General features: G+C 35.3%; 1 protein-coding gene across 1 annotated transcript in view; it reads left to right on the top strand.

Annotated features, from left to right (window-relative positions):
* CAB39L (calcium binding protein 39 like) overlaps window positions 1-20,993 on the top strand; it is a 90,607-nt gene that overhangs the window by 4,877 nt on the left and 64,737 nt on the right. Inside the window, exons 2-3 of the mRNA XM_017535911.2 lie at window positions 12,864-13,005; window positions 15,893-16,057. Of these exons, the coding sequence (XP_017391400.1) occupies window positions 12,895-13,005; window positions 15,893-16,057 (276 nt within the window). The 5' untranslated portion in view covers window positions 12,864-12,894. The remainder of the gene's footprint in view (window positions 1-12,863; window positions 13,006-15,892; window positions 16,058-20,993) is intronic.

Genomic DNA, 20,993 nt, shown 5'->3' with positions numbered 1-20,993 from the left:
GGCTGGAGTGCAGTGGCACAACCTCTGCCTCCCTGATTCAAGTGATTCTCCTGCCTCAGACTCCTGGGTAGCTGGAATTACAGGAGCGCACCACCATGCCTGGCTACTTTTTGTATTTTTAGTAGAGGCAAGGTTTCACCATGTTGGCCAGGCTGGTCTCGAACTCCTGACCTCATGTGATCTGCCCACCTCAGCCTCCCAAAGTGCTGGGATTACAGGTGTGACCCACTGTGCCCAGCCCTGATGTTTTTTTTTTAATGTGGTGGTAGATTTATTTTAATTATTTTAGTTTAACAGAAGGTTCCTATGCTTTAAGTTACATTAACAAGCTCTCAGAAATAAATTTGGAAATGTTTCTAACTCATTGTTGATTGTAAAATAAACTTATGTGAAGGTTCATTTTTAAGTTGCTTTTCTTAAAATGAGTTAGCAGTTTGGTTATACCTCTGGAAATGTTGAGACTTCTCTTTTGGCTTCAGAGATAAATTTCTCACTCCCTTCAGTTTTGCTAGGAAACCTTTGACATTCAAAACGTTATTAAAAAAAAAAAAAAGATATTTTTTGAGACAGAGTCTCACTGTGTTGCCCAGGCTGGAGTGCAGTGGCACAAATATGGCTCACTGCAGCCTTGACCTCCCAAAGTGTTAGGATTACAGGTGTGAGCTACTGCACCTGGTCTCAAATTATTATTGAATAGCATAGTTGGAGATTAGATATAAAGGCCTGGAAATACTCATTAGCCACCTACAGATGTTTATTCCCTTTGAAATACTTTAAGTGGGATAACAACAAGGGCGTTTAATACTCCAAGTGGCTCTTCCCCTAGGTCCTTTCCCACTGCCCCACTGCCAACTCTTCTTTCCATTTATGTCACTGAACATATTCAGATGACTCACTTGAGTGGTTGTCTTTGGACCATCTTCAATGGTGCTCACACACAAGTTAGAAATATGAAATATTTTACTGTGTATCAGGAAAGAGAATGCTGCCAAAATCTACTACAAAATCTACAGGGCATGAGTTCCCTGGGAGCAGAGTTAGATGATCTTTTTTGGCTTTCTCTCTAGAATCTGAGCCAAGTACTGCTCTTTATGAAACTTTATAGCCAAAGGAATCATGTTTGAATAATGCTTTGAAAAGACATGACAATCAGCTATTCCACAGTTTGAACTTTTAACAAAATGGTTGTTTATTCATTCAAAATACCATTTAAGAGAGGCATTTATACTATAAAAGCATTTGCATAATCTATGATATAAACTTTGGAAAAAGCAAGAACATTTGAAGGAAGAAGAAAATTAAGCATCCACAAGTGAACTGTACCACTCAGAGGCAATCACTGTTAACATTTCAAGAATATTTTTTCTATATATAGGTTTTGTGTGTTTGTGTTTTTGTTTGCTTTACATAGTTATAGTTATGCTCTGTAATATGGAATGCTGTTTTTAACATTAACATTTTCATTCTATTTCACATTCTTTGGAAATATTTTCATAGATGGTATTTCATCAAATTTAAGAAGTCTCTGGTTGTAAGACATATGGTTACTTTAGTGCAACCAAGAAAGAAAAGAACTTGCCTATTAGTGTAAGGCACCAATTATTGTAAGACACACCTAAGCTTTGAAGATGTTAAAATGTAAAAAAATTTAAAAAGTTTAAAAGTTTAAAAAATCTATGACATATACTGATGTTCCATTAACTGGGTATATCACAATTTGTTTAATTATTCCCCTCTGTCAGATTAGATATTTCTCAGTTTTTTATGATAATAATAAACATTGCAGTAAACGTTTTTGCATATGAAGATAATCCCTTATTTTGGTTTATTTTCCTAGGACAGTGGAATTACTAAAAAGCCAGAGGTTGTGAACATCTTAAGGTTCTAGATTCATATTTGCCAAATTATTGTCCAATTTATATTTCCACCAGTAAGAAATGAGAGCCTGTTGCACAATACCATCGTTAGAACTGAGTTGTCAAAACAACAAAAAACTTCGTAACATAATGGACTAAATAGTCTTTCACTTTGAGTTTGCATTTTTTTTATTATAGAGAATGGTTAAACATTTACTAATAAGTTTATTAACTATAATTCCTCTTTTATAGTTTTCCTTTATCTGTGTATTTCCTTAATGGTTATCTTAATTGTATTAAAGAGATCTGTTGTGATGATATTAGCCCTCCATCTTTCAGATTCATATCACAGAATTCTCTAGTTTGTTGTTTTCCTGTAATTTTTAATTGTTTTATCTATAGAAATTCAAATTTTTATTTTCGTGGCATATTTGTATTAACTTTGATTTGTTGGTCTTTTACTTTGAAATTTATTTCATCACTTCTAAAATTAGAGAAGCCATTTTATATCCAGAAATCTGAAAGTCATTTATGTTAGCATCTATATCTGGGCTGTATTGTTCATTGATGTGTTTGTTTCTTGTGCTACTACTGTGTTACAGTTTCCTCTTAAGTAATCTTCCTTGTTAAAATTTTTTATTCTTGCTTATTTAGTATTCTTGACTAAATTTAGATACCAAAAAATGTTTTTGCACATTTGATTGGCACTGTATCAAACTATGGACTTTAGGAATAACTGACGTTTAAAAATTTATTCTGCCTATTCAAGACAAAATAGTTTTTTTTTTTTTAACCTCAGATCTTTCCTATCTTAATTATGTAGGTTTTCTCCACAAATCTATTATTTCATAAAAAAGAAATGTGCTTATTATAGCAATGCAGAAAAATACATACATGAAAAAAATTAAACCATCACAAATCTCATAATTTAGATAATATCCTTAAGATAAGCTAAGCCACATTCTAGAATCATTCTGTGAATATAACATTAGAAAGATAGCTAGCTGAAGGGATGAATAGATTAATAGACGTCTTCTATTTCTACATCTCTATTTCCCTGTTTTGTTAGTTTTCTATTTCAGGAACAATAATTATGCTATTTTTGAAATTAAGGTTTTATATTTTTAAAAAATACACATCTGGTATAGATTTTGTACATATTTAGTTGCCAGTATGAACAGAATATGCTTTTCATTATGTTTTCTGACTGGCAATTGCTTATATGTGAAAGCTGTATGTATATTTATCATGTATTTAACTACTTGGCGTAACTTCTACTAATTTCAGTTGCTCATATTTTTATGTATATGATCATATTGTCTCTTAATTACAATTTTGTCACATCCTTCCCAACTTTTTTTATCATTTATGTTTTGTATTTTAATGCATTGACCATAACATACGGTAATGATAGTGATTGTGATGATCTTTGTTTTATATCTTTTCTTAGTAAGAATGCCTCCATTAACCATGATTTTATAAATTGAGCTAAGATTTATATCTCTCTTGCTTTTAATTTTATTGGGTACCTTTTTCATAGGCCACTGAGATCATTTTTATTTGACTTACTGATACAATTTATTTTCATCAATTTTCTATTATTAAAAACCTGATTTGCTAAATTATTTTGTAAATACAGCCTTTGATTTTTATTAGCCAGAATTTTACTTAGGGTCTACATTGAACATATTTGAACTGAAAATAATTTAGATTGCTTTCCGAGTAGCTCCAGTCCTCATTTCTGTCAGTAGCTATCTTTTATCTCTTTCCCTACCAGACTTCTCCGTTTTCTCTTTCAAGCAATGACTTCTTTGTTCCACCTAGAGAATATTAAGGTTCACCAAATTAAAATTATTTAATATAGCCTTTATTGTACCTAATATACATATAAAATAATATTAAATTTATAAGGGTAATTGACTATGTATTATATCTGTTACATACACTGTATTTGTAGTATAACCTCCATATATTCTGTTTGTGACAGCTAAATACATATATTAAATGCTCTATGTGTGTATGTGTGTATGATTTGTCTTAAACTCATATTTCTTATATTCATGTTGTAATACTTACTGCTTGATATATATTTTTGCATCCTTTTATTCTGAGCATGTGTGATTTTGTTTTCATTATGGCTCTTGCAGAATTTAGAGGAGAAGTTTCGTGTGTGTGTGTGTGTGTGTGTGTGTGTGAACCCAATTTGAGAGTATTGGTTTTTTAGTAATAGAATTTAACACATTTGTACGTATTGTAATTATTAGTTGCTCTTATTCCTTCTATATTGTTTTATATTTTCTGTTTACTAGTTTGTACTTTTCTTTTTGTTCCTGGTTCTTGCTTATTTGGTCAAATTATTTTTGTTCCCGCTTTTTCTCCTTCTAGTGGTTGTAACCTACTCCTATTATTCTAATATTCATCATTAAATGTTTAATAAATAATACAAGAAACAGGTTTATCTTAATTTGTGTGTGATATGATTTTAGAAAACCCAGACTTAAATTAGTTTGACATGACAAAAACATTTAAATTTTATTATGATTTAATCATTATTCTATCATTTTCCTTGAATAAAGTTATAAAAGAATTTTAGTTGTATTTTTCCAGATTGTTGGATTTTTTAAAGCACATTTTGCCTCTATCAGAATACGTCAGGAGTAAGTTTTTAGCTGTCATATTAAGCATCACAGACACATTATCCACCTTTACTTAGACTTAACCATACATTTTATTAGTTTCTTTGCCCAACTGCCTGCTTTTCAGCTGTTTCCTCATTTTTCTGTTTCTCCTCCATCTTCCTTTCTGTTCCTCCTACTTCTTTACCATCTTCATCCTTAGGTAATTTTACTTTGCCTTCACATCTGCATAATTGGTTAAATATAGAATTCTAGGTTAAAAATCTTTTCCTCTAGAAACTATGTAAACTGTGTTTCACTGTCTTCTATCATTTGGTGTCAAGTTACTAATCCTGATTCCACTCTGACAGTCTGGTTCTTAGGTGCCACTGTAGATTTTTCCCCTTTATGGAAGTTTGTGGGATTTCTCTTTAGAGTTTAGAAATTTCACAGTGTATCTTAGAGTAGGCCTTTTTCTATTCCCTCTGTATAATAACCATTAGTTAAATCTGAAGACATGTTCAGCTCTAGGAATTTTTCTTCCTTTTTACTTGTTGATGTATTCGTTACTCACTCTTATCTGTTATCTCTGTTTTTTTTTCTTTTCCTTTAAGAATTTATATTCAATCAATATTGGCTCTCCAGTTCTATCCTGTATATTTCCAACTTTTCTCTGAATTAGTTCTTTGCTTTTCTTTGTATTTTACTCTTCATTCCAGATTTCTATGGCTTGGTCTTTAAATTGTGGATTTGTTTTTCAATTCTATACCCTTCTACCAATCAGCTATCCTATTGCATTGCATGTTCTTAGTTCCAAGAATGTTTTCTCATTCACTGTTGACTTTATTTCATAGCAGCCTGTTCTTATTTTATGGTGTGATAGCATAGCATATCTTTTCTGGCTATAAATATAATTTTTACCATCCCCCCAGGGTTTGCTCTATTTATTTTTTTTTCTATTTATTTTTATATTTGTCTTTTACATTCTTGATTTTCATCAAACGCCTCATGATTCTTGGATGTGATTTATATTTAATAGTGAGGGACTATATTAGTTGGTACTGGCAGGTGGTATGTCTTTCTTCAGACACCTTAAAGAACTGGGCAAAGTACCTGGATACAGTGGCTCATGCCTCTTATCCCAGCACTTTGGAAGGCTGAGGCAGGAAGATCACTTAAGCCCAGGAGTTTGAGGCTGCAGTAAGCTGTGCCTGTGCCACTGCACTCCAGCCTGGGTAACAGAGCGAGAACTTGTCTCTAAAAATTTTTTTAAAATATGAAATGGGCAAAGTGTAGAATTAGGAAATGTACAGAATAAGAAAGTTAAGCTAGTATGGGCCAGGTGTGGTGGCTTACACCTCTAACCCCAACACTTTGGGAGGCCAAGGTGAGAGGATCACTTGAGCCCAGGAGTTTGAGACCAGCCTGGGCAACATACAGAGACCCTGTCTCTACATAAAATTAAAATCAGCCAGGAGTTCAAGGCCAGTCTAGGTAACATGGCAAAACCCCATCTCTACTAAAAATACAAAAGTTACCTGGACGTGGTGGCATATACCTGTGGTCCCAGCTACTCAGGATGCTGAGGTGGGAAGACTGCTTGAACCCAAGAGGTCAAGACTGCAGCAAGCCGTTATCGCACCACTGCACTCCAACCATAATGGGACAACCTTTTACAGCTGTCATATTGGCAAAATTTTTAAATTCTGACAGGCTCAAATGTTGGGAAGGATGGGCAATAATAACTGCAACTCACACTACACAGCTATGAGAGTATAAGCTGGCATAAAAACTTGAGATAGCAATTTGGCCTTATCTAGTGAAAATGACCATACCTTTTGTCCCTGCTTTGAATCTATTTTAAAGCAATATTTTGCTTTTTGAGACAGAGTCTTGTTCTGTCACCCAGGCTGGAGTGCAGTGCCATGATCTTGGCTCACTGCAACCTCTGCCCCAAACCCATTTCAAGCAATTCTTGTGCCTTGGTCTCCTGAGTAGCTGGGATTATAGGCGCCTGCCACCACACCCAGCTAATTTTTGTATTTTTTGTAGACATGGTGTTTCCCCATGTTGGCCAGGCTGGTCTTGAACTCCTGGACTCAAGTAATCCACCCACCGTGGCCTCCCAAAGTGCTGGGATTACAGGTGTGAGCCACTGCCCCCAGCCTGCATTACATTTTTTAATCCGTTTATATTTTAATGGACACTTAGTTTGCTTCCATGCCTTGGCTATTGTGAATAAGGCTGCAATGAACACGGAAGAACAGATATTTCCTTGACATATTGATTTCAGTTCCTTTGAATATATACCCAGAAGTGGGATTGCTAGATCATATGGTAGTTCTATTTTTATTTTTTTACATATCCTTCATACTGTTTCTTATAGTGGCTGTACTAATTCACCTTCCCACCAGCAACGTACAAGAGTTCCCTTTTCTCAGCATTCTCATCAACACTTTCCTTTCTTCTTTTTTATTTTGATTGGCTGTGTCACAGTCTATTTGCTAGCCAGTTGCTGCATCCAGGACAGGAAAGACTCTGCCCAACCTGGGTCATGTTCCTACCTTTTTGGTGGGGTGAGGTGAGGTGGGAAGTAGGAAAGACAGATCTATCATTAGAAACCCAGACCAAACAGCTACCAGAGGTTTTCTTCCTTTTCTTTCACTTCTCTGACTCAGTTATTTCTACTTCTATCATTATTTCCATCCATCTTTTCTTGGAGATTTTTGGGGCAGTTTTCTTTTTAACTTCTTTAGTTGAATCCTTATTTATTTTTATTCCTATATGAATGAGTTATAATTGTAGATTCCCACCCTCCCACATGTTCTGCCAACAATATAAAGGCTCCTTTTCAAGAACTATTTCTGATTTTTTAGCATTAATTTTGTTGAGCTCTTTGTGGGCCTCATTCCATCTCATCTTTTTGTTCCACTTTTAGTAAGTATACACTATCTGTTCACACATAAATGATATATTGGCTAAAGATTAAGTTATGGGGTTATAGATTTTCCTTCTCAGAACTCTAGATTTTCTCCATGGTCTTAGGGCATCTGGTTCATGGAAGTCCAAAACCAATCTGATTTTTATGCTTTCATTTGTTTGTTTTTTTGAGGCCATTTTGTTGGAATGTAGTTTGAGAAAGAAATGTTTATTTATTTTAAAAGCCACAAGACACTGAATGTTGGGTCTTAATATGAATCTCAACTAGAAAAACCTTTCGAACGATAAAGTTTAGATTGTTTTTCTGTTTAAGCTGTTATATCTTTGATTCTGCTCCATTTTTAATTCCTTTATTGTTTTTAGCTTCCTATCTTGCCCTCTCCATGGTTGCAATACCTGTCTCTTAGGGGATAACACTATATTTTCTTCATATTGCTATGAAATACCTGTATAGATATAAAGGTATGTATCTAACAGCTTATATATCTTTTCTTTCTCATTTTAGTTTTTTTGACCTTTCTCACCTTCTGGGAAAATTCTGGATGTATCTGTGCCTCTCACTACATTGTGAGTCCTTTGAGGCTTCTTTGTTTTGTATTTCCTTGTTCAGTGCCTTGTATGTTATAAGTGCTCAGTAAATATTTTTTGAATGAATACATGCAGACTAATTTTCTACCCTGAAGTTGCCCCAGATCCATTTTCTGTATTGTCCTTCTGCTCTATGTGGTTTGGGATTCCCAGTCTGCATTTCGGGCATGTGTATGTTTATGTGTGCATGTTTTTACCTTGGCCAGCTCTCTTTTTGTCTAAAAGAGATTTTTGTCTCCTTTTCTGAAATTTATGTCTGTTCTAGCTTTATAGAGAATTAATTTCAGAAGCAACCTTTCTTGCGCAAGTCTTCAGGGCATTAATTTCCTTTTCTTGTGTTCATTTAATAATAATTAAAAAGAACAACCTACTATTTGTTTATTCTGCTTACCAACTCCTGGAAGAGGAAAAGTATAAGAGGGCCATTGTCAGGCCACTAACATTTCTGTGCTGCATGGCCTGCTGTCAGAATCAATGCAGAGGGCATGTTGATGTGCATGGTCTCAACACAGTTTTCAATGCCTAACACACTTTTCAATGCATTTATCTAGTGTCAGTTTTTTGGACTAACATGCATCTTTTCCTGTCCCCACTGCCTGCTTTGCTGAAATATAATGTATGTTCTTAAAACTCCAAGGTAGACTTTATGAAAAAAATTGCTACTACCTTATCCCCCTAAAGCACCATTGTCAGGCCTCTCCATTTCTTTTTTTCCCACTTAAGCACTTTATCTTTGGCCATGATAAGATATTGGGAGTTAAAGACTCAGAATGGATGTGGAACAGTGATGAATAACCTAGAGCCCTGATGCACAATCTTACTTTAAGAACAGCTTCATTTTACAGAGAGAACAAATGACACCTAGATGGAGGTGATTAACTTCTTTTGAATCTTACAGTAGATCAATTGTCAATCAACTAGAGGGAGTTTACATGTCTTGTGTTTGTGTAGAAGGCTTGAGTGCTGCTTGGCTCAATGCTTAAATGACCACCAGTGGGGTAAATGATGTGATTGGAGAAGATGCATATACAGTGACCAGCATGGTTGCCCAGGGTGTGAGAAGGACAGCCTCAAGTTTCCAGGTGATGGGGGAGGTGTTTGGTCTGGGAGTGGAGTGGGGCTGGCCATGGTCTGAGAAGAACTGGGGCAGGCGAGAGAGTTCTGCCTTAATTTGCAGGGGGTCTGGGTGCTGGAACTCAAGTATAGTTTAAGAGTATGAATTTTTATTTCCTTCAAAATATGGATCCCAAAATGGAAGAATAATGATCAGATGAAATTTTAAAACATTGTTAAACTAATATTATATTTATTACAATAAGTGGGTATAGTAAAATATGAAAATAACTTTTGAAAAGAGATTGTATTGAGGCAGTATACTATGTGTTATTTCCCCATTGTATGACACCATTGCCCCTAAAGTGTTTACTTTTGCCACTTAATAAGAAGGTCCAAAGAGCAGGGATTGTGTTTTTCTTGTTTGTGGCTCTATCCCTAGTATTTAGCAAAGTGCCTCTGCTCAGTAATTACTCAGATTATTTATTCAATGAATAAATAAACAAACCCACCCTCAGATGAAAAGGGGAGATAGTGAATCAGAAAAGGGTAGCTAACCACCAGATTGACAGGGAAGCCCTGAAAAAATGTTTAATTTAAGAAAATTAGCATTAGCTTGTTATAGTGAGAACCAAGGAGAGTAATAATGGACAAAAATCATATCATATTATCTTTGTGATACTATGTCATAATTTGTACTCTGTTTTGATGTCAGGGAGTATTTAAAATTCCTACAATTATATGTCTTCCCCTTAGTGCTGCAGAACTACAGGGAGAAAGAAAGCAATTACAGGTATACATTATTTTATTGTGTTTCACCTTTATTGTGCTTTGAAGACACTGTGTTTTTGAAAAATGGAAGGTTTATGGCAACCCTGTACAGAGGAAGTCTATTGGTGCCATTTTTCAACAGCATGTGCTCACTTTGTATCTCTTGATACATTTTTTTAATTCTCACAATATTTCAAACATTTTCATTTGTTAGTACATCTGTTATGGTGATCTGTGATCAATGATCTCTGATGTTACTATTGTAATTGTTTCAGGACACTACAAACTGTGCCCGTAATCAATAAATGTTGCTTGTGTTATGACTGCTCCGTCAACTGGCCGTTCCCCTGTCTTACTCTCCTGAGGCCTCCCTGTTCCCTGAGATGCAACAATACTGAAATTAAGCCGGCTCATAACCCTATAGTGGCCTCTAAGTGTTCAAGTAAAAAGAAGAGTAACGTATCTCTCACTTTAAATCAAAAGGTGGAAATGATTAATCTTAGTGAGGAAGGCGTATCCAGAGCTGATGCAGGCTGAAAGCTAGGGCTTTTGCACCAGTAAGTTAGCCAAGCTGTGGATGCAAAGGAAATGTTCTTGAAGAAAATGAAAAGTGCTACTCCAATGAAAACACTAATAATAAGAAAACAAAACAGCTAATTGTTAATATGAAGGAAGTTTAAGTGACCTGGATAGAAGATCAAGCCAGACACAACATTCTCTTAAGCCTAGTCCAGGGCAAGGCCCCAACTCTCTTCAGTTCTGTGAAGACTGAGAGAGGTAAGGAAGATGCAGAAGAAAAGTCTGAAGCTAAAAGAGGTTTACTCCATGAGGTTTAAGGAAAGAAGCCATCTCTAGAACATAAAAGTGCTAGGGAAAGCAGCAAATGCTGTCGTAGAAGCTGCAGCAAGTTATCCAGAAGAGCTAGCTGAGATCATTGGTGAGGATAGCCACACAAAAAAACGGATTTTCAATGTAGATGGAACACCTTTGTATTGGAAGAAGATGCCATCTAGGACTTTCATAGCTAGAAAGGAGGAGTCAGTGCCTGGCTTTACAGGACAAGCTGATGACTCCCTTGTTGGGGGCTAATGCAGCTGGTGAATTGAAGTAGAAGCTAGTGCTCATTTCCCATCCCCCGAACCCTAGGGCTCTTAAGAATTATGCTAAATCTATTTGGCCTGTGCTCTATGAATGGAATAACAAAGCCTGAATGACAGCACATCTATTTACAGCATGGTTTTCTGAATATCTTAAGCTCTCTGTTGAGACCCACTGCTCAGAATAAAATACTCCTTTGAAAATATTACTGCTTATTGACAGTGCACCTCATCATCCAGGAGCTCTGGTGGAGGTATACAAGGAGATTAATGTTGTTTTCATGCCTGTTAACACCCATTCTGCAGCCCATGGACAAAGGAGTAACTTTGACTTTTCAGACTTGTTAAAGAAATACATTTCATATGTTCATATTGTTCTAATAAAAGTTTTTTAAAAACCCTAAAGAATTACATTTCATAAGGTGAAAGCTGCCACAGATAGTGATTCCTCTAATAAGTCTGGGCAAACTAAATAGAAAAACCTGCTGTAAAAGATTCACCATTCTAGATGCCATTAAGAACACTTGTGATTCATAGGCGGAGGTCAAAATATCAACATTTTCAGGAGTTCAGAAGAAGTTGATTCTAACCCTCATGGATAACTTTGAGGGGTTCAAGACTTTAGTGGTGGAAGTAACTGCCAATGTGGTGGAAATAACAAAAGAACAAGAATTAGGAGTAGAGCCTGAAGATATGACTGAATTGCTGCAATTTCATGATAAAACTTCAACAGGTGAGGAATGTTTCTTCTATGGATGAGCAAAGTGTTTTCTTGAGGTGGAATTTACTCCTGGTGAAGATGAAATGACGACGAAGGATTTAGCATGTTACATAGCTGTTAAAGCAGTGGCAGGGTTTGAGAGGATTGACTTCAATTTTGAAAGCAGTTCTACTGGGAGTAAAATGCTAACAAACTGTATCACACGCTATAGAGAAATCTTTCATGAAAGGAAGAGTCAGTAAAAGTAGCAAACTTTATTGTCTTCTTTTAAGAAATCGCTACGGCTACTCCAGCCTTCAGCAACCAACACCCTGATCAGTCAGCAGCCACCAACATTCCTGCAAGACTCTCCAACCAGCAAAAAGATTAGGACTCACTGAAGGAAGGGTCAGATGATCATTAGCATTTTTAGCAATAAATATTTTTATAAATTAAGTCATACATATTGTTTTCTTAGATATAATACTATTGCATACTTTATAGGCTTCAGTATAGCATAAATATAACTTTTATAGGTACTAGGAAACCAAATACATTTTGTGACTCACTTTATTGAGAAATTTGCTTTATTGCAATGGTCTGGAACTGAACCTACAGTATCTCCTTGGTATGTCTATATATGAATGCATTTGGCTTCTTTTTAAAATTCTACTTCAATGCAAAATATTTGAACATTGAGTATTATGCATTTAAAGGATAAGTTTTTTTTTAATAATGGAAAAAAGGTATAATTAACTCAAAGAGCCAGAAATGTCTAGGGCATTTAAGATAGAATCATCTCCCAACTACTGTGCCTTTCTCTTTAGTGAAATAATTCATTAACTATGTCATAGACCTTCTCGTAATAATAGTAGCTAAACATTATAGAATACATACAGCTTAATATTATAGAATATATTATTATTCCTTTGTTCAAAATATCTAGTTTTACATATCAGCTTAGACTCTAAAATTATTTCTTGCATAATCCTTATATTTCTATTGCAGAAAAGATTTTAAACTTTGTATAAAAAGTTTCAAGCAAAACTTTAAAAATACATTTAAAAAATATTTTATATGTATTTACATTTGGCATAAAACTTGGAACTCATTTTAATTTGATCATTTTTAATGTTTCAGATTACCTAATTCATGTTGTTAAAAATTTATAAGACATATTGGTTCCAAATTTAAGCATATTAAGAGTTAAAGTTGTACTTTTTGTTGGCTTATTTGTTTTTAGCATTCCATATTGGAAGAAGAGATTTCTACACATGAAAAGAATGCCTTTGTTTAGTAAATCACACAAAAATCCAGCAGAAATTGTGAAGATCCTGAAAGACAATTTGGCCATTTTGGAAAAGCAAGACAAAAAGACAGACAAGGTATGAGCTAAAACAGTAACATTATGATTAAAGTACATGCATTGCAATGCCAAACATCAGTGTAAAAGCTTAACGAGGAATTCAAAATATGGCCTGTGATGTGCACATGGGGTCTCTATAAATAGATTTAAGTTGATTTCAGGTTTTATGCAACTGATTATTGTTTAGTCTGTTGTGATGAACTTTAGGTTTACTCTCTCGAGATTCTGACCAACACTGGGTCCCTCTAGACTACACAGCTTAAAAACCTAAAAGGTTATAATGGTGTGTAATGTTACATTGACATGAAAGGTAAAAAGTTTTTTATTTGAAGATTGACTGATAGTTTCTGTTACAGCAAATCTCCTTTTCATATAATTTTAAGGTCTTATTAAGTGGGGCTTCCTCAACAGGAATGTTAGTTATTCCTTCAAAGGGATATTGAATCCTATATATTCGATTTCTCTCTAAAGTGACTAGTTTATGACAAGATTCAAGATATCTATAAAATAAATACTCAAGTTCATAGTAGTCTTCTATTCCAGTAAATGATACAATCTTGAATTCTGTAAGGGGTATAGAAATAGCTTATTTTAATTCCATTATACTTTGTAATATTGAGCCAAATCTTGGCCTAAATAGAAGAAAAATAGACTTTTTACAAGTATAAATCTAAGTGGTAAAAGATGGAAAAAAGAAAAAAAACATCTTTTATACATTTTCTTTACTAATTACGAAAAGGCCAACTAAAAACACAATAAATTCACATTATGCAACTCCCATCTTGGCAAAAATGAAAAGGTGTGATGATGTTAAGTGTTGTCAAGAATGGAGAGCAATGAGGACTTTCATTAACTGTGGATGATGATGTATATGTTGATATAACTGCTTTGGAAACCAGTTTAGTATTATCTGTGAAATACGAAAATATGCACAAACTAAAATCCTGTAGTGCCACTCCTAGGTATAAACTCTAGAGATATTCTTGCACATCTACACCAGGAAAAATGTACACGAATTTTCATAGCATTGTAGTTTGCAAAAACCCCTCAATGGGAACAACCCAATGTCCATGAACAGTAGAACCAGTAAAAAAAAGTTGTGGCATAGGGCATTAGGGTGGAACACTAGAAAGCAATAAAGATTAAAGAATTTCTGCCTACATGCCACAGCATAGATGCATTTCTCAAATATAATGTTGACTGAAAGAAGCAAATCATGAAAGGGTAATGTGCTGGTTCATAAAGTTCAAAATCAGTGGAACTAAGCTATATTGTTTTGGGATGCATACATAGGTATGAAAACTGTAAAGAAAAGACAAGACATGTTTGTCACAATAGATATAAAAGTATTTACATCTAAGCTGAAAGGGTCTTCAGGTGACTCCTAGGTGCTGAAAATGTTCTGTTTCTTGACTGAGTGATGATCACAAAGATGTTTCCTTTATGATTATTCTTAACTCTCTCTTAAACATACTCTCTATGTATGTTTAAAGCCCTCTTCTGTGGATATATCTCACAATTTAAGATGCTTCCAGTCTTTAGTACATTAAGGATTGCTTCAGTCAGGCTATTAAAGTATATGAAAAATTACTTTATAAAGTAGTGTCAGCCAGGCCCAGTGGCTCATGCCTGTAATCCCAACACTTTGGGAAGCCGAGGTGGGCGGATCACCTAAGGTCAGGAGTTTGAGACCAGCCTAGACAACATGGTGAAACGCCATCTCTACTAAAACAAAAATTAGCCAGGCATAGTGGTGGGTGCCTGTAATCCCACCTCCTAGGGAAGATGAGGTTGGAGAATCGCTTGAACCTAGGAGCCAGAGGTTGCAGTGAGCTGAGATTGTGCCATTCTACTCCAGCCTGGGTGACAGGAGCAAAACTGTCTCAAAAATAAATAAATAAATAAAAGTAGTGTCACCCAAGAAGCAGAACCAGAGAAAAATTAAAAAATAATAAATAATAAAAGTAGTGTCATGCTACCATGAGTTATTTTTATGTAAGTTGCCTTATTCTACTCATTTCCTTCTTCATTTATAATGATTATAGTATTATACTTAAAAGTAATAAAAGTATATTTCTTTTAAAATTTCAGAGAAATTATTAACTAGCCTGCTCTTCTTTCCTATCTACATTAGTTTAAAAGATTTTTAAATTGAGATATAATTAACATACCATATAATTCACTATTTAAAGTGTACAATTTGCTGGTTTTCAGTACATTCACAAGGTTGTGCAACCATCTCCACTATCTAATTCTAGAACATTTTCATCACCCCGAAAGAAACCCTGTAGCCACTAGCAGCCATTCCTTATTTTCCTCTCTCCCAGGCCCTAACACCCACTAATCTATGTACTCTCTGCCTCTATGGATTTGCCTAGTATTCTTTAAAATATAGTGAGTTTTTTTTAAGTTTCATAGATAGCAAAGAAGACAGTGATTACATATGAGGAATAAATGGATTAACAAAGAAGTTTATGAGTTTTGAAAACTTACAATTTTATACTTGGACCATTCAAAAATCAGAAGAGTAGGGATTTGCTGAAAAACCTTAACACGGTGCTTTAAATAAAGGTTAGTAGCTACTGATAAATCTTCAAAATGGAATCAGTTTTCAAGAGTAAAATTTATGTTGAATTGCTAGCAAAATTAGACAATGAGTGTGGTTTAAAAGATTATTGAATTTATGTTGCCTAAGTAGAAATGCAAGAGAGCTTTTTTATATAAGTAAATTTTAGTAATGTTTTCCAAAATAAAAAAGGCAGTGGTTACTATTTTGGCTTGTTTGTAACTGTACCATTGATTATAAATAAACAGGGCCCAAGAAGTAGTTTTTTTGGGATTACTTGTTTGTTAATGGCCTAAAAATTTTTATTCTTTTAAATGTTAGCATATGTTTTGCTCACTAGGCTTCAGAAGAAGTGTCAAAATCACTGCAAGCAATGAAAGAAATTCTGTGTGGTACAAATGAAAAGGAACCCCCGACTGAAGCAGTGGCTCAGCTGGCACAGGAGCTGTACAACAGTGGCCTGCTGGTGACACTGATAGCTGACCTGCAGCTGATAGACTTTGAGGTAAACCAGTTGTAAAAGGATGCCAGTGCTGCTTTTCAATTTTAATATATATCTATCACTATTCAACTTTTACTTTTCATTGTTGCTTTCCATATGTTATTTTTTAAAGTTTGTTCTTTCTGTTTCTTTCTGTTTGTTTCTTTCTCTCTCTCTCTCTCTCTCTCTGTCTCTCTCTCTCTTTCTTAGACAGAATCTCACTCTGTCGCCCAGGCTGGAGTGCAGTGACACAATCTTGGCTCACTGCAACCTCCACCTCTTTAGTTCAAGCTATTCTCCTGCCTCAGCCTCCCGAGTAGCTGGGAGTACAGGCATGCACCACCACACCTGGCTAATTTTTGTATTATTAGTAGAGATAGGGTTTAAAGTTTTTCCTAAAACTTCTACAATTAATCTATTTTTTAAAAAGGCAAAAAGGCATACTATAGTTAAGTTTCATGCAGCTAGGTGGCAAAGCTAATGGCTAATAGAAGTAATAATAAGAAATAATATTTGTTGAATCCTTGCTATATGCCAGGTACGGTTTCAAGCACTCAACTTATTTAAAAACTACCTTTGTGTTTAATACTCCTTTATTAGCCCCATGTTATAGATGAAGAGCCTAAAGTTCAAAGATATTAAGTAATTTGCCCAAAGTCACTCACTTACTAAGAGCTTCAAATTCACAGTTCTTTTAATTAACATATTATGCCAATTATTTAAGAAATGTGTTAAATGCTAGTAATATAGGATGTTTATCTCCTTTTGAAAGCAATTATACCTAATTTACCTAAATAATAAATTGACTAACTAAAACAAAAACTTAGAAATGTAAGTGGTGACTATGTGTAGTCATTTTATTATCTATTGTGTAACTCAGAGATAGTGATTTTTCAGTGAGAAATGGATACATAGGCAACTTTGGGCATTGACTGTCGAGGTGACAGAAGTCCTGGTTTGGCTTTGTTGCTTTGTTTCTGCCATAATACTTTCATTATTATCAGGCAGGTGTTTGGGTCTCCATTAATTCTCAGAGATAGAGGAGATAAGCAGATTTCTAAAGTGAATTGCTTTTAGTTTTGTTCACTGAATAAGTGGAAGGAAAACTAATAATGGTGATTGCCGTGATTAGACCAAGATAAGGTCAGGGCTCTGGGGATCTGTGGAAATAGTAGCCCACAGCTCTCTGTGCAAGTTAGACCAGGGAAGAGTTTTAGCAGCCGAAACAGAGGAGGAGGAGTGCAGAGCCAGGAGACGTGAAGTCTGCATGTGGCTAGAAGCAAGACCGAGTGCGGACCTGGAACGGCCTGGACTTCAGCTCATCCTTTCTTTCAGTTGCAGCTGTCTTTTGCTTTCTTTCCCTTCCTTATTCTTTTTCTCTGTGTTTGGTATTCCCTGACTCATAATATTTTTCTTTTCCTCTTGCTTGGCTTGCCCACTCTCCCTCTCCATCTTAGGTCCCATTTACTTTGAAAACCAGCTATATGTGAAATCAAAGTATAGTCTTACTGTATGTAGTATACTTTTCTGTCTCTTTTATTTAATTTAAAAGTAGGCATTATGAACACTTGTAGAAGCTGTGGCATAGTGAAAAACACTTGACTCGGAATTAGAATTATTTAGAGTCCCAGCTTTGCTGTTTGATGGTCAGTAAGATAACCTCTTTGAACATAAGTTTTCTTATCTATAAAATAGGAATAATATGAACTTACAGCATTCTTTTAAATATTAAACTAAATAAAAATATATACATATATATATTATATTATATAGGGACATTAAATAGAAATGCAAACTATATACACATGTCAATTAGTAGTATTTTTCCATTTCCTCTTTCTCTCAAACTAAAGAACTAAAGTTAAATGTAAGCTAGTTTGCTTTTGTTGTAACCCTTGATTTTTTTTTGTCATAACCCTTGATTTTTTTTAATACTTAGTTGGTGAGTGACCGCAAATAGGAAAATGATTTCCTATTCTTAGAGTATTTTAGTTCTATAAATTTACTATTGTTTGGCTCATTTCTCTGAGAACAGCAGCATATTAACCTACTGTCATCATTAATTCATAAGTACACTTGGGTTAGTTTATGAGGTTAACCCAATTTGCAGTGGAGTGCTGGAAGGAATATGACTAAGGACGGTTATGTTTTGAAGAATGAGTCAGGGATGAGATGTCTTCAGGTTCAGTGATCTGGAGAAGCCTTGAGCAGCCACAGAGCCTCATAGCTTCAAAGTGCTGTCCAAGATTTGGGGAGTTAGGGAGGAGTATACCAAAGAAAAACTTTGGATACCTCACAACTTTCTTTGGCAGTGGCTCAAATAACAAAAGTGGAACGTAAGAAACAGTTATGCAAGTTTTCCTTCTTTTACATGTCATATGAAATATAAATTAAAAATTTTGAGAAGTTCATTTAAAAATTATTTCAGAATTAAGACATTTAATTGCCTAAAATAGACTTGTAAATTATTACCAAGTAAATTTTATTCTCTGGAATCCTTGGAGAAAAGTATCTTTCTGAACAATGGAATTTTCCATATAGCTGAAGATTAAGACTTCCAATGCAGAGTTAAATTAATTACTTTTACAGATTACTTTACTTTTTAAAATAAAATACGTTATATTCTTGCCTTCTCTCCACAATAATATATTAGATATAATAAGTTTTTAAACTAATGATTCAAAACTATTATGAAGATGTGTTATTGTGATGATAAGATAGCAGGCAATTCTTTGTTTATTCAGTTGATGTGACACATGCCTAGAACATAATTATAAATGAGTGTGACACTCCATAGATGCAGCCATCCTCCTCCTCTAGCCCATAGAAAAATATGTACTTTTTGGTTGAATGAATAAATGAATGAGTGAAAAGGAGTGAGAGTTTAGTACAGTTCAATTTTAAGCATTCCAACTACATACAATATTTTCAGGAGGGAGGCAGCATTAATAGCCTACTTGTAGAAATGTACTGTTATCTCTATGAACTAGAGGCATGGATGATCAGTCTGCAGGCAACAACTGTCCTTCTCAAGCCTAAAGTATCTATATAAGCTAGTGACAGCTTGATAAAATTCCTTCTGACTTCAGACTTACTCCAATGACACAGAGCCCCCCCACCCCGCAAGCCTTGGTTCATGGCTTGCACTGGGATAGCCACTTCTGTATTACTTGGGTACTAGGACTGTGTCTGCCATACCTCGTGGCATGTTAATTTGTGAGTTGATTGAATGAATGTAGTAATGAGAATGAGAACTCAATGCAAAGGTAAAAGAATTGGACCAAAAGAAGATGTCTTGGAACATGCCAGTGAGCCATTTTTCTGGAGGAATTAGTACATTGTTTAGAAGATAATTGAAGCTATTTGGAGTGATGATCACATGATTTCAGTAAGTGAATACCCTCTCATGGTGCTTCTTTGGAGAGCACAACAGTCATTTGACTGCAAAATTTCTGGTATGTTTTAATAACAGAAAGGAAAAATTATTATTTTAAGGATGCATACAGCTTTTGCCAGATACCTAGGAGAATGGCACATTCCTTACACAGAAAAAAAGTGAATTTTTGCTTAGAAGATACCTTGATTGGCTTTTTTTTTTTTTGGTTAGTTTGAAAGGCTGAAGTCTCTAGGCAATGTCTGGAAGGAAAAGAGTGAAATAAAAAGCTTAGATTTTCTTGGCAGAATAAAGTAACAGATATTTGAGAAATGCCCTCTTTGGCTAAAGTTGATAGCAGTAGGAAATATAAGAAAGATAGAAGAATGGTTTGGAGGGAGGGAGAGAGAGGGATCCAGAACCATGACAAAAGGAAGGTGTTTGTGGAGAAAGATGATCAGGAGGACTGAGGAACCTTTCATAAAAGTGATATGTAGACTTCAACTTGAAGGTTTCTACACTGTGCTGTAATTATCCTTTGTTCACCTTAAAACTTTGTAAAGGAACTGTGTACTAATAATACATGTTGAGTGAAGAAGGGGTGGTTTTCTTACACTTGGAGTAAACTACGTGTTGAAAAAATAAGCAGTTGCAGGAAACAAGACAATGAATAGGGGTTGAAGGGCGCTGGGAGCAGAGGTTTGGAACCCTGAGCTGACAGCAGTGATGGTGGCTGGCAGCACTGACTTAGATTGGGTGGCAGGGACTGACTCAGGAATCTGTGACAAACCCACTTCTCTGTCCGTAATCTAGAGGAAAGTGGCCCATTGGGGTAGGGACAATACTGAAGGATCCTGCTATCATCATGTGAATAATGGCTAGTTAGGAGGTCGGCCTTTGGGTTAAAAAAAAATCTCATTATTCAGCTATACATTTTTATCTAATCCTTTAAGCCTTAAAATTGCAGACAGAAAAGAACCATTTCAGCATACTATTATGAGGTTCAAAAAATGAGTTGTGGCTGAGTTTGCAAGGCTTCTGATTTTGTGGGCTTAAGATCAAACTCAGCTGTGCTTTTTGAGGTTTGGCTACTATTCAAGACACAGCTTTAGACTCTTTGATGTTTTGAAATACAATGTGATAAGAGATCAAAGGAGGGAAAATTTATTGCCTGTAAGGTCTGATACATTTATTTTAAAGGCAGGTGTGCCTTGCAAAACTAGGGTGGATGCAAAGTGAACTGTTCGGGTTGAATAGGCAGCTCAAAGAAGCAGAAAATTGTCTTCTATGGTAACTTAATCCCTAGCGATTATTTCTTGCTACATTAAGAAAAAATTAGCGAAAGAGGCCTGGTACAGGCCTCCCGCCTATAATCCCAGCACTTTGAGAGGCTGAGGTGGGAGGACTGCTTGAGCCCGAGAGTTTGAGACCAGCCTGGGCAACATGGCAAAAGCCCGTCTCTACAAAAAATACAAAAAATTACCAGAGGATGCCTGCCTGTGGTCCCAGCTACTCAAGGAGGCTGAGGTGGAAGAATCACCTGGGCCTGGATGGTTAAGGCTACAGTGAGCCAAGATTGTGCCACTG

Source organism: Cebus imitator, unplaced genomic scaffold (genome assembly GCF_001604975.1).
Source record: "Cebus imitator isolate Cc_AM_T3 unplaced genomic scaffold, Cebus_imitator-1.0 Scaffold94, whole genome shotgun sequence".
Lineage (NCBI taxonomy): Eukaryota > Metazoa > Chordata > Mammalia > Primates > Cebidae > Cebus > Cebus imitator.
Note: the sequence above shows the minus strand (reverse complement) of the source record. Positions and strands in the feature narration are given on the sequence as shown.